Source organism: Homalodisca vitripennis, chromosome 3 (assembly GCF_021130785.1).
Source record: "Homalodisca vitripennis isolate AUS2020 chromosome 3, UT_GWSS_2.1, whole genome shotgun sequence".
In the NCBI taxonomy this organism is placed as follows: domain Eukaryota; kingdom Metazoa; phylum Arthropoda; class Insecta; order Hemiptera; family Cicadellidae; genus Homalodisca; species Homalodisca vitripennis.
In genome coordinates, this window is record NC_060209.1 from 170894216 (window position 1) to 170908869 (window position 14654).

General features: G+C 32.7%; 1 protein-coding gene across 1 annotated transcript in view; it reads right to left on the reverse strand.

Annotated features, from left to right (window-relative positions):
• Nucleotides 1-10715, reverse strand: part of LOC124357767 (pH-sensitive chloride channel 2-like) — a 44317-nt gene extending 33602 nt beyond the window's left edge. Inside the window, exons 1-4 of the mRNA XM_046809805.1 lie at nt 10660-10715; nt 7976-8150; nt 2735-2961; nt 7-89 (exon numbers count right to left, since the gene is read on the reverse strand). Of these exons, the coding sequence (XP_046665761.1) occupies nt 7-89; nt 2735-2961; nt 7976-8131 (466 nt within the window). The 5' untranslated portion in view covers nt 8132-8150; nt 10660-10715. The remainder of the gene's footprint in view (nt 1-6; nt 90-2734; nt 2962-7975; nt 8151-10659) is intronic.
• Between the last annotated feature and the right edge of the window lie 3939 nt (nt 10716-14654).

A 14654-nucleotide genomic window follows, 5' to 3' on the forward strand; every position in this document is an offset into this window, starting at 1 on the left:
ACTTACAATTATTCATGATTAGATGACAAGTTTGGTAATCAAATGGGAACTTCCCTTCTTCAGTCTCACACCGCAGTTTCGTATGAAATCTGCAACGGACCAAGACATATTATAAAACTAACTGTATTATCCATACAATACACAAGTACGTCGTAAAACAAGTCATATGTTGCCTCCCTATACGTGAATGTTATGATTATATCAGTACAGTATGACGGTACTGATTTCCCACATGTTAAAAAGTAACGTTTATATGATGAATTATTGTTAAGAGAATTATGAGATTTTTACATCAACTTAACTTTTTAATACGTTATTAGAGAACCTTCGGCAAAAAAACGTTATTTTAAATAATTGATAATAAGATAAAAGAGCTACAAGTACGAGAAAACCATTGCAAGCCAAGGCTACAAGGCATTCAATGCACTTAGGCGTGAAATGGTTTATTGTTAAATTACTACAATTGTTACTTCGTATGAGTAAAGTAGATTAGTTTCTTCCAATAAATGTAGTATTACAAATTATTACTTGAGATCTCTTTACATTATTAAATAATAATAATAATAATAATAATACTAAATGTTCGCCCTAGCAATATCCCCCGTATTATGGTACTAAGAAAAAATAATAACATTCTTTTATTATGAAAACAGTGTTTCATGCATGGATATTCAGCTACACTACTTTAAAATAAATTAAGAAATCTAGGCTATTTAAAAAAAGAATATAATGAAAGACCGTAATTAACGTATTATATATTTTTAAATAAAAAAAATTACCACATACAATAACAAAACTTATATCGTCAGATCTTGACACAAGATACTTGTATCATGAAAAAGTAGGCCACTATAAAAGACTGCTGAATACGGGGAAGAAGTATTATTATATTTTTTATGTTGAGATGTTATGTAGTTAAAGTTTTATTGACTGTTTCATTTTTGATCTATTTAATGTAATACCTTTATCTATAATGTATAATAATATACTTAATTTGATATTTGTTTTTTATATATTTTTATATATGCCTCATCAGCGTTCTACAATCGATTGGGATATTGTCAGCAAACTGAAGGCAAACACTTTGAACATTTGTTATAACTGTATTGGTAAGTGATTTGAAGTAAAAGAAGTAAAATAAAAGATTAAGTGTCTCAGTTTTCTCTAACAACCAGAATGTTTGCATTTGAAAAATTCTATATTTATAATCTTTGAGTGTCCGCCATTTTGTAATGAGTCAACTGTTTTACGTCAGATTTTCGCCAAAATGTTTCTAATTAAAAGAGCTTTAATTTGATGTACGACTCGACCTATGCTTCTATTTAAGAATTTTTACCAACCCCTAGCGGGACGTCCCCCATAAGCAGGATATCATGGTGAAATACATAAAATAATAGTTTTATATGAGCAAAAGCTTGATGTAAATTTTGGTTCTTATATTGTAATTAGTTCAAAAGTTATTAGACCGTCCCGGGACTTTTCAGCACCCCTGTATATATATATTACCTTTAAGTTCTATAACTTTATTACGATAGTACTGTGTGCATGACTGAAAAAAACACTGCATACTTAATATTTGCTAAAATGTGCAGTTAAAAGTACATTTTTACTGAAACATTTAATTTTATTATCTGGATATTTTCTTATTATGTGCTCAACAGCGATTGCAGAAAAGGTTGAAATTACTTATGTTGTCATTATCTAGTTTACTCTATGCTTTCAAACTATAAATGTTAACAAAATTGAAAATAGTGATTAAACTAATGAAAACACATAATTGTACTATCATAAAACAATATTTACACAGAACAGTTGAATACATTTACACGCTGTCTCAATTTTTTTCCAATATTTTGCAACTTTACAGACCAAGATGGGATTTTTCAAAACTTTATAGGCCAGTGAGGCGTAACTCTGAGGGATTCTTGATGTTAGTACTTTGGGAGCTTGCGCAAACACTCACTTTCTAAGAGCATTCAGACTCACAAAAAAGCGATACGAATAATCGCCAAAATCAAATTTAGAGTTATGCAGGCATGCTTTCAAGAATGTGTAGCTGTGCGTCTACACTTGGGAAACAACTTTTTTATGTGTGAATGTGCCTTAATCAGAGGCCAAGACATACAATATGTGAGACACGTGGCGTAGTCAACTACCGAACTGGGAAACATATCACATAACGGTGGTTTGTATACGCCTACCCTCGCAAGCGGGTGTTCATTTCCTCAACAGGCTGCCCAATTCAATTAAAGATGCTCCAACGCCTAAGGTGTTTAAAACTCGTCTCAAACATTCTATAATGCAGGTTAGTTTTTTGCATTCGACTGGGAGACCGCAAAATTTGAAGACTGACTTCGCTGTACCGCTGTACTAAGTGGGTAGGATTATAGCGATGAATGGAAGATGATTGTAAAATTGTATGTATGTATGAATGTGTATTGTTTAAAAAATATCAGAAATTTTAGAAAGTCCATATTGACGTGTGCCATACATTGTAAACAATTTCGCTGCAATTAAAAAGATTTAGATTTTGTGATATTTGATACAGTTTAATTTAAAACGTTGTTTTGTAAATAAATATTTTATTATATGATTGAATAATCGGTGAAGTATTTTTATTTATGATATGCTGTATTTTAAGTGGCTCTAACAACAAAATCTTTGCAGGAAAATAAAGGCATTTGGTGGTACACACTTGTATGTCATTGTCTAGTAAATGATGGTAAAACAATACCTGGCAGAATACAGCACGTCCCCATGAGGTGTGATAGAGATGACTTGGTCAGTGAAGGTTAGTCCCATGAGGCTGCTCTCGTGTTCATTAGACCCAAAAATATGAGGACGCCAGACCCTGTCAACGATTGGCCGCTGCCCAATCAGCTCCGTCATTTCACTGAAGTTACTGTAAGCCAGACGCTCGTCTTTCCATCTCAACTGTACCAGCATCTGGACCTTGAATTGCTGTATCAAAAAGACATTAGACTTTACACAAACCACACAAAATATGATTTTACAAAATTACGTTAAAACGTGTTGAGTTTTAACGTTAACGTGTTTACTATTTTAAGTCAATTGGTTACCAAATGTTTCGAAAAACGTAATATTTACAGCTCTTGTTTATATTCTAAGGATACATTTTCGGAGTAAAAATGGATAATGCCTCAGCAGTCACCGATTGTGCCATGATTGATAGTATATAGAGAGAGAGGTATCTTTCAACAAAAAACAATATCATAAATCCATCAAGAAGTAGAGAATTTTGCAATTAAAAAAAAAATCCTAAACGGGTTATTTAGGAATGCCATTTTTATTGTGCATTCTCGAAAAAACTACCAGACCAACTTCTGAAATTTCACATGGAAATTCCTACGGTCCCTGGTTAACATATTGGCCTATTTCTATTTACAAAATTCCTTCGGGCTACGCCCCACTGGTCTTAAATAATCTCTTTACACTCCGATATTCATTATAAACAAGGACTTGGCTTAATCAGCAGACAGTATATGCATTTTTATTTATAATGTCATGTCACGTGCAGAAGCCTTTCCTTGTCTGGGTCCGTTTTTATTGGAATTTTAATAACTTCAGTGCCATAATTTATTATAACATAAGTGTATTAATTGAAAAGCTAAGGACTTCGATTTAAGTCTCACTTTAGACTTAAGATTTTCCCCACTGGTAAAAATAGTTCAATTGCTACTGAAATCGTTGGAGCTATTCAATTCAACGAAGGTCTTACATTAGAAAGCTGTTGATCGTGCCAGTAACAACTCCAACTAACGTTGACTTTAGTCTTAACATTTTCCCCACTGGTAAAAATAGTTTAATTGCTACTGAAATCGTTGGAGCTATTCAATTCAACGAAGGTCTTACATTAGAAAGCTTTTGATCGTGCCAGTAACAACTCCAACCAACGTTAAATGTTTTAATTTCAGAAAGGTTACTTAATGGATATATTTAGCTTGATTCATAATAAAAATAAAAATATCTCTTTTGAATAAAAATATGGAATTGTGTTCACTCGTCTTTGATGAATTTTGAAAGTATATTCATCAAAGTCGCTTTTGAATTGAGAATGGTCTTTAATACTGTATGCAGATTAAGTAAAGTAGTGTTCACATTCTCTTCACTATAGATTAACAAATTGAAACGAGCTTTAAAATGGAAGTCTATGTCTGTGGAACTTGCATCTTATTTAAAGGATAAAGGATGAATCAAAAAAGAGGGACAGTAAAGGTGGGAAAATGAAACCGTTTATACTGAACAATCTTCTAAATACAACCTTATTCCATCATGCCCTCTTGCTGTTCATCACAAACTATCCAATCACTATATGAATGCATAAATAAAGGAGTAACTTGTAACTATATTAGAAAATAATATAACAATTATATTAAGTGACTTACATTAAGGAAATTATGTTAAAAATAATAAATATATTACATATAATAATGTAATGCCAAAATGAACTTTATTTTGAGAGCTACAGGCGGACTGGTCAGAATGAACAAAATCCTTAGCAAGTTCCTGGAGGTACTTTATTTCAATAAAATAATGACTTTGTCATAGTGGCACATATCATATTTTAATAAAACAATACACTTACGACATAGTATCTCTGGCCATTCCAAAATTGCATGGACAACATTCCCTACCCATTTGCTGAATCTACTTGTGTAGTTGAAGTGACATTTGGAGGTTTGACATATTAAAGAAAATTAATAGTTTGAGGCCTCTACCTTTACTGCAATTTATTCTTATAAGCCATTGGACAGTGACATCCATTTCACGACGATTGTCGAATAAACTAATTAGTGAAAATAGTGGCGCCAGTAGAACTTTAATTCATGACAGAACGTAAGAGTATTATGTTCCAAAATTGTTCTCAGTGGAAGACAACACTTTTATTCTAATTCGATTCGAATGAACAATACTGAAGGAAATTTTAATATTTAAGACTATTAAGAATTGCAGAAAACATGTGTGTTTCTGACTTAACTGATAAGGATGAAAGATAATATTTGCACGTTTATTCTGAGATAACACACCTACAGACAAAACGTGGATCCCACGGTGAGTCAACCGTGTGGCCTGATAACTAACCGGCATTGCTCAAATATAACTAATCTTTTATTCCCTTGGTGAGGCCTCGGCTATGTATTAGGTGGGCAGGAATATGTTGTGATGGATAAACTCCATCCAACTTATTCATTAGATACGCCCGTAGACTGAATAATGTAACAAGTTTAAATATATAGGTAATTGAATGAGCAATTTTGGTACTTATACATTGTATCAGCCACGCTTTCTTTTTGCGGTAGGAAACTTAATGAAACACATAAAGGATGTATAAAATACGTAAGTAGGAAATCTAAAATATTCTCTTTAATAACCGAAATTCAATACTTGGTAAAAGTGTTCAAATTTTCAGATAGAACGATTCCTAAAACGTTTATATTCTATACGAAGTGACGGCCGTTTAAAGATTCAACATTGATCTTATTCCAAGAGCAGGCATTACATTATTGTTCATTTAAATAAAATGGAATAGAGATTTACTAGATTAAATTTAATAATTTTATCCGTTGTGGTTTCAATAATTTGTTATCAAGGTGATTCCAGACATTTTGTTCAACTTGAATGTTGAAAAAATGAAAACTGCCCTATAGTTTGTATTGTTTCGTCGGTTTAATTTATTTTTACAAGCAAAGATCAGTCGGCGTGGGAGTGTCACTGTATTGAGTTTAGTAGCGCAAGTGTACCTACCCTAACCACACTATAACGTACCAAACCCTAGCCTTAAGTTGTAAAACTTGTATCTTAAAACTACCCTACCTTGAGGAATATATTGGTTTTGATAAAACGAGACTTTACCTAACTTAAATAGTAATTTATGGTGTACAACCTTACCAGTAAACAGCCCTAACCGAAGACGAACTGCCCTACCAGAGGCCATTGAAAGACGAAGGAGTCCTGCACTGAGCCCCGTGTGCTCTGATCGCCGCACTCAAAACTGTGTACTGAGCATCGATCAAAACTCGTGACCTGTGACGCAAACTGACAGGGGTACCGAAGGCTACGGTGGTCAACCAGGTAATAGTTTTAAGGAAATTATACGAAATAATGGTTTGTTTATTTTCATTTGCAAGCAGAAGATTAAAGTATGGTATTTTTCATTGGGAGGACTTATTTTTCAAATATAAAAGGTTTACTAAGACTTGTTTATATATATTTTTAGAGAAACAAATAATTATAGTTAATTTATAACTCAATATCAGTTTGAATTTTGAATATTGTTGTACAGATTTTATAGTATTCGATGTGAAAATCAATTTCTTTCTTCTAACAGCATGCAACATTTCCTTTACTAATCATATAATGAAAACACGAATAATTTTTGTACATTGTTAGCCTTCTAACCTATTTCCGAGAACTATGGTATGATAAATTCAGTAATGGATAAATTGTTTTATCACATCTGGTTAATAACATGAGCCAAATAGTCACGTTGGATTCCAATCTTGATTTTACGAGTCATGTAAAATCTATATGTAAAAGCGTCGTGATCAGGTTGAGGACGTTATATACGAGTAAAAATAACGTATTTGTGTAAACATACTGCCAGTGTCTGCTAAGTTTGAAATTGTCCGCTTAACAGTTTTTCCCACAATATACTATTCTCTTATCCTTCGCTCGTTGCCTTACTCGGGAAAATGTAATGGTTCTCACTAGATTGCAAAACAGAGCCCTAAGATTTGTCTATAGTCTCAAAACATTTGGTCACATCAATGAATTTAGGTTAAGGTCTAAGGTGTTATCGATTAAAGATTGCTATTACTTGGAAACTGTTCAACTTATTTACAAAGTTATTCAGACTGGCAAGCCTGAATATATCAGGACAAAGCTTATTTTCAGGCATGAAATAAACACTCGCAGTGTTCCACAGGTCGGCCTACTTCATTTGTCAAGGGTCCGTCTATAAATTGGCAAGAAAGTTTTAGGTACTTTGGACCGGAAATATACAATACTTTACCCCCTGCTTTGAAGAGCCTTAGTTACCGTTCGTTTCAAATCATTCCAAACAGATTTTAATGTCATTTTATTTAGTTTTAGATTTGAATGATGATTATTTATCTGTATGCTATGACAAGAGTTGTCTTGTAAATCAGAGTCTGTAACTTTGAAAAACGCTTACTGAATTATGAAGATATTTATTTATGCAATAGCAATTGTACACTCTCCTTTACACAGCATCTTTAACCATATTCTCAGCCAACATTTATAAACGATAAAGCATAGTCGTAAGAAAACTTCGTAACTACTTTATTTTTAAGTTTGATTTAAAAAAATTGAATTTGGAAATATAAACCTACTTGATGCAACTAACAATAATAAAAATAGGAAGAATTTAAATCCGGTAATATAATCCTAATATATTAACTATGAACTCAAGAAAGCTTGTGATGATTTCAATAGCTCGTAAAATGTACTAAGGACTTCAACTACCCTTGGATGTAACGACACCTTTACTTATTCTTTCCGAAACAATTTATATTATCATATAATGTTATTTGAACCTCCTAATATTGCTTTTAAATATATAAAATTAATACTTTGTTATAATGTAAACATTGGAAATGTTCAACTTAGTGGAACATAAGGACTAAATGAAAATAATATATTTAAATATACAGTGTTAACAGAAGACAATCTTTACAAATATTATTTTGACAGCAACGTAGACCCTCGGGTAGCATACTTTGGAGAACGTTACTGATTCAGGTAGTTGGATTTGGTGATATTTTCGTTATTTTAAACCAAAAACATACAAAAAGTAAGTGAAGTAACAAAAAGCGCAAGTACCAGAAACTTCTTTTACTCTACCCCTAAAAAAATGAAAAATTAAAAAAAGGTTTGTAAATGCTTATTGTTAAAATTATTCTTTACAGCTATCTAAGATGGTACGTTAACTAACCAGGGCGGTTGAGTGCTTCATCTGGAGATGGTAAATGTACAACCTGGCTCTGACTGCTAGGGGCTCACCATGGACGAGGACAGGTCGAACCTGAGGATCGTAGCGGCAGCGGTGTGTCAGCCGAGACACCAGCTCATACTGGCTGGAGCCGTTCATTTCCAGCGGTGGACAGTTCCTGTCAGCATTAATACACATTAATTAGTAATACTAGGTAGTACAGATCGTGCAAATAGGGTTTGACTGCGAGGGGTCACCATGGACGAGGACAGGTCGAACCTGAGTAGCGGCTGCGGTGTGTCAGCCGAGACACCAGCTCGTACTGGCTGGAGCCGTTCATTTCCAGAGGTGGAAAATTCCTGTCAGCATTAATTCACATTAATTAGTAATACCAGGCAATACACAATAAAATGAAAGAACTACACAAAATGAAAATAATGAATGATGTACTAGGCCACTACATCTGAAAAAATATCTGAAGGCCCACAATCTAAGTACCATGAAGAAGACCCTTCAGAGTTCAACACGCTGGACGAGTTCTTCTCATGGTAATGATAAACCTGACTGACTAAAGAATTCTGCTAACGACACTGTAACATATCTTAATGATATCTAATAAATAAAAATGAATCGCAAAATGTGTTGGTAAGCGCAAATCTCGAGAACGGCTGGACCAATTCGGTTAATTCTTTTTGTAAAATGTCCATTGAAATGGAAGGTTTTTATGACGAATTTAAGAAAAGTTACCTGGAATATTTTGAAATTTTTAAAAAATTGTAGTTTTACGTTTCATAATTCAAATTAAAATGGCACTAAACAGCTGTTGACATCTATAGTTCGACAAACTTTCTAAAACATCTGTTTACATTTTAATTTTATCAATAATAAGTAAACAGTGCTTGGTCGGTAATGTAATGCAGATAGTAAATTAAACATTAATATATAAATTTTACTCTATATTGCGCCAGTGACGAATTGAAATCATCTAATGCATTAAATACTGTTAAAAAACTAACCTTAATGAACAAAGTTGCGAATGTTTGCACATAAGTTACTTTAAACTGGTGAGTGTCCTTGACATTATATTACATTTTAACAATGGCTTATAGAAAAACAGAGAAATAAATACTAACATGCCTCAACGATTCATTCGTTCCCTGGCTACAGTCCAAAAAACAAGTGTAACTCAAAACTTTAATAACGATTATTTTTTAATGTTGCATAACCTTAATAAGGATTTCCCTCTTATACCGAAAGTACCTAAGAAGTAGGTAGGACTTCCCCTAGGTCGTAATAGGCTTTTCAGTCCTATTTATGTGTGTATTTTTTCATCAGGACAAGGCAAACTCAACTATGTCAAGCCGATTTGGACCAAAATAGATTTCCGAAAACTAGATAATCGAACGTATATAGTATTTTGATCGAGGCAATCTGGCAAGCTAAACTGTAGCATAGTGGGTAAATGCATTCAAACGGTCTTAAGTAGACACTGTTTAACCGAAGTAGGCATCTCGGTCCTACGTAAGTTCATATATTTTTTCTTCGTCAGAACAACAAGGCAAACTCTACTATGGTACTGGAAATATATTAGACCTGAAATATATGACAAGGACTGGAAATATACGCTTTTTGACCGAAGTAAGTTTCCGAGATTTGTGTTTTCTTGATCGGGATGACAAGGCAGATTCAGCTGTGACGTTATGTATATAATTAATTAGAACCAGAAATGCTCCTACACGTGCCAAACATGATATAATAATTAAGGTAAACTCTGATACTATTTACGATGAACTTAAATAATATCTACCTGATGTATGCCTACTTGTTTTAAAATTTTTATAGGACTCCCATCATATTAAACCAAAATTGCTTTTACTAACTAATATAAAGACTTCGGTTCTAAAGATTGCGTGCGAAGCCGCGGGTAACAGCTAGGTGTTAATAAAGAATATTGTCTTATAAATGCCGGTTTACTAGATCAAGTACCGTTCCTTTATTATATTCTAAAATAAATTTGTAATCACTTACAGGCAGAGTATGACGCCTTAAATATGCATATTTTATTAGCCATTAGTAAGTATTCTAACACATTTTTTCTTAAAACTTATCTCAGGTACAGTCAAATAAGATTCTTGCCGATGTAATTATCGATTATGCACAAAATTCTGAAAAGTCTAAATAAAACTAGAAAGGTTTATTATGTAAAATACATTCTTTTGTTTTTTCTACCATCCGGTTTATTTTTATTCTAAATAGCTTACACTAATGCTAATTAAGAACTTGAAATCATAATTTTATAATTACATTATATAAAAAACTAAAGAGCTGAAAAGTATATGACTACTAGTTCACTACTTCGTACGCTTTATATATTAAGCGATTAGGTATATTATTGTGTTTCTTATCTTCATGTATGTGATAATTCGAAATAATTTTCAATATGAAGAAAATTAAATCTATCTACGGCATATGATCTGCGGCAAATTAATAATATATTGTATTGTATAATAACGCTATATTAAGTTAGACCTATCTATAAAGGACACAGATTTTCATGAAATGAAACACACTGACTGAAACAATAATGCTCTGGTTGCAGAAACAATTAAATGTGTTTACTTACAAAGCATTTCCAATAGTACACAAACTAAAAGAAACAACAATAGAAAACTGCAAGAACTTCATACTTGATGTGAAGGTGAGGAACACACTGCCGAGTCTCTGCGCGTGTCCTCGCATAATCGCCGAGTTAAACAACAGAGGATTAGATAAGAGTCAGGTGCTATAATACAGTACAATCAGAATTATACATCAAGCTACCTTTTACTCCACAGCGTTTGTTGACAAGGGTGTAATGTTATCTGTCAAATGTAATGATTACCTAAACATTTTAATAATGAAAGTTTAATTTAATTCACTTAATTGTTTTTAAATAAATATAATATTGTCAACTAAATTAATTGAATTTTGTATAAGTTGGTTACAATACTGTACTGTTGTAGAATAAATTCGTTTTTTTCTATTTTGCGGATTTAATTGTATAAGAAAATAAATAAGGAGTTGTAATATTAAGTAGATTGTTAAACGGTAGGTAATCATATTGCAATGTTCTGGCAAGTCTGCTCATGTTACTTGAGGGTAGTAGTTTGATTCTTTTGATCCTTTGTTGTACAATTATTACTGGGTTTTGGTTGGTTCGGACCAGGAAAGCTAGCTGATTTGTTGGACAAATTGATTAGCAGGGTTATGAAATCATTAATTATGGGGGGAGGGAAATATCTGAACCAGCACTTCTCGATTTCCGCCCGATTTTCGGTTGTAAGCGTGCGCAATTCTGTCAGTCCGTTCCGTATGATTTTGAGTTAGTACAACATTTCTTTCGTTATTACGTTAAATAGTTTTCCTAGCATGTACCTAATTTTGAGGTTTTCTTGTTATATGGAATTTCACGCAGTTAGGCTACGCAAGACTAGAGTGCAGATTTATTACAGAGTGATTATATTCTTACTATAGAAAGTCTGATTTGAAAGTTCACCAAGAGAGGCTTGGCTGTGAACTGGTAAACTTGTTTACTGTGACAAGATTTGTTAGTAGGTTCAATCTGCAATACAACACATTCACATGAACTAACACTTATTTAAAACAAAACTTAATTACTTTGTGTTCATTATAAAATAACATCAGAGATCAGAAATATACAATTAGCATGAAACAATTATAATTACGGGCATGAATCAAACTTTATATTGGTTTATATTAAAATTAGATTTTAATGATTGTAATGACAGGTTTCACAATCTAAAAAAACAACACCATTTCCAGCTCAAACATGACGACAACATTATAGTAAAAAACACGGACCTCATCTTGTACATTCAGAGTAATTGTATTTAAAAGCAATCAATTTAAAGATAATTTACAAATGTTAAATTATTTGTTTTTTACTTAATATAATATGTTTATAAATTCCGTATAAGATATGTAAATTGTTCTTAATTATGACAAGAAATTTTCTTCCAGTTGATTACGTAAAGATTTATGAAATTGTTTAAATGTTTGAAAAAAAGATGCCACCTTATGTAGTTTGTAAAAGATAATTAATTGTTTAAATATTTAAAGAGAAAAACATTTCAATGCACAGTTTGATGATTGTTATTGTTTAAATATTTAAAGAGAAAGACCTCTTGCGTAGTTTGTAAAATGTAATATTGTTTAAACATTTTAAAAAGAGAGATTTCTTCATTCTTAGTTTGTAGTTGGAATTTATATTAAATATAACAATTTGGAACATAACCTTTATATATACTTCTTGTGTTCGCGTGTATGTGATTGAACTTCTCCTAAACGACTAGACCGATTGTGATGAAATTTTTTTGTGTGTATTGAAGGGGATTCGAGAATGTTCAGATTCACAATTTGGTCCAATTTAAATAGTTTATTTAATTAATTTTTTAATTATAAATTGAGGCGTCCCATGCCAAAGTTCGCCTTAACCACTTTTTTCCGAAATTGAGTTAGCTATAGCACTGGATTCCTTGGGTAAATCCATGTTTGTTTTTTTAATGAAATATTGTGCTAAAACTGGTCTTTTCCTGTTAAAACTATCGTAGAAAATGCAGTGTCAAACCAAAACTTGCCTTTTCCAACGCATCTGTCATGCCTAAACTGGTCTAATCCAACTGGCCAATCACAGCTCAGCTGGAACGTCATGTGACCACACAGCTTGCACCCATTTTGTGTTTCTTATACTCTGTCAAAGAAGCACTGTTGCTGTATTAACTTTCTGTTTATTTTATTAAACAATACCGTTCATTTATTTAATAACAGGTGTAATATGGATAGTTGTATAATATCTCCGGCAGAAAAGGGAAAAGGTAGGAAGAAGAAGGCAGACCTTGAAAACTGGAAAAGAAAAATAGCAAAACGCCAAAGGTAAGTTTCTTTGTTTACTAGGCTTAGGTTCCTAATCAAACATTACTGTTAATACAGCTTTCTTCACAAGATTAATTTGAATAATGCATTGGAATTGAATATAATCAGATCAGCTGTTTACTTACTCACATGTTAACATTAATCAAATTAAATCATTCGGTTCATAATGTTAGCTACAAATTGGAAACTAAAAGTAGGCTATGGTATTACAAAAAGCGAAAAGTAAAGGATTGTTTTGCATTAATGTTTACTCTTGAACACAAGGATTTCATAAATATTCATTATTATGGTGTAAATGTAACTGAGCTAAGACTATAACAGCCAATCTACATATATACTTTTTGTTTCAGGCACAAGTCAAAGAAATTGCCGAACATGCTATCTTGTAGCCACAAAGGAAATAAGACATTTAGATGTACAAGTCTAAGGATGGGAGATGTCAAGGAGTTTCGTGATAACTTTTACAAGGAAACCGACAAGGCCATCCAAGACTCATTTATTTTGAAGTATATTAGAATACGTCAACCTGCTAGAAGAAAGGTCTTCAAAGGAGAATAGCTCCAAGAAAGGTATTAGTGTTAACTACTATGTTAAAGTTAAGAATTCTTCTGAATTCAAACTTCAAGTGTGCCAAAAAACATTTCTTGGAATCTTAGATATTTATTTTCAAAAGATAGAGAATAAGGGAATTGCTCGCAATCATTTAATTACAGGTGAAATGCCCAGGGAAAAACGCGGTGGTGATAAATGTCACAGAGATACACTGCAAAAAATTATCAGTCAGACATTTTATTGAAGGAAAACACACTACTGCAGAGGAAAGTCACAAGCTCGGCAGTAATTGCCCGGAGATTTAAGTATAAGTAAGCTTTGAAGGATTTACAACAATCAGTCGTCAAATGAGTTAAAAGTGAAGAAAACATTTTTCCGATCGCTGTTTTGTTTAGAATATAATATTGGATTTGGCACTCCAGTCACAGAAGCCTGTTCTACTTGCATTTCATACAAAGAAAAGTTGAAAACTGCAAAGGATCCTGGTTTTAAATCAAACGCAATGATTGCATTATATGTTCATAAATTACGTGCAAAAGCGTTCTTCTCTAAGCTTCGGGATAATGCTGAAAGAATGCAAATATTTAATTTTGAATGTCAGAAGAACTTAGTAATTCCCAAAGTACCGGACTAATGTCCCTACTATTGTAGACAACTTTATACCTACAATTTTACCATTATCAAAGGTTCGTCCAAAGAAAAATTTACTAAAGACAATGTACATATTTACACTTGGAATGAAAATGATTACAGCAAGTCATCCAATGAAATAGCTGTCCATGATTGTTTAGTCAAAACTGACCTGTCTGATACATCTGTAATCAGGCTTTGTGCTGATGGTTGCGGTGGTCAGAATCGCAACTCTACTATGATGTTTATGTGTGATCATTATTTACTAAATAGCGCTCCGAGAAATGTGGAGAAAATAGAACTTGTTTTTCCAGTTAGAGGGCATTCCTTCCTGCCATCAGATAGGATTTTTGGTTTAATTGAAAAATCCATCAGGAAAATACCAGTTATCTATGAACCTGATACATATACTGAGATCTTCAACAAACATGGAACAGTTAGAAAACTAGGTGAAGATTGTCAAGTGCTAGACTGGAAAAACTGTGCCACAGCAGTTATGAAAAAACCAGGACAGTTGCATTTCAAATTTTCAATGTGCAAACGGTTCATACTTTCACGAGCCAAGTCA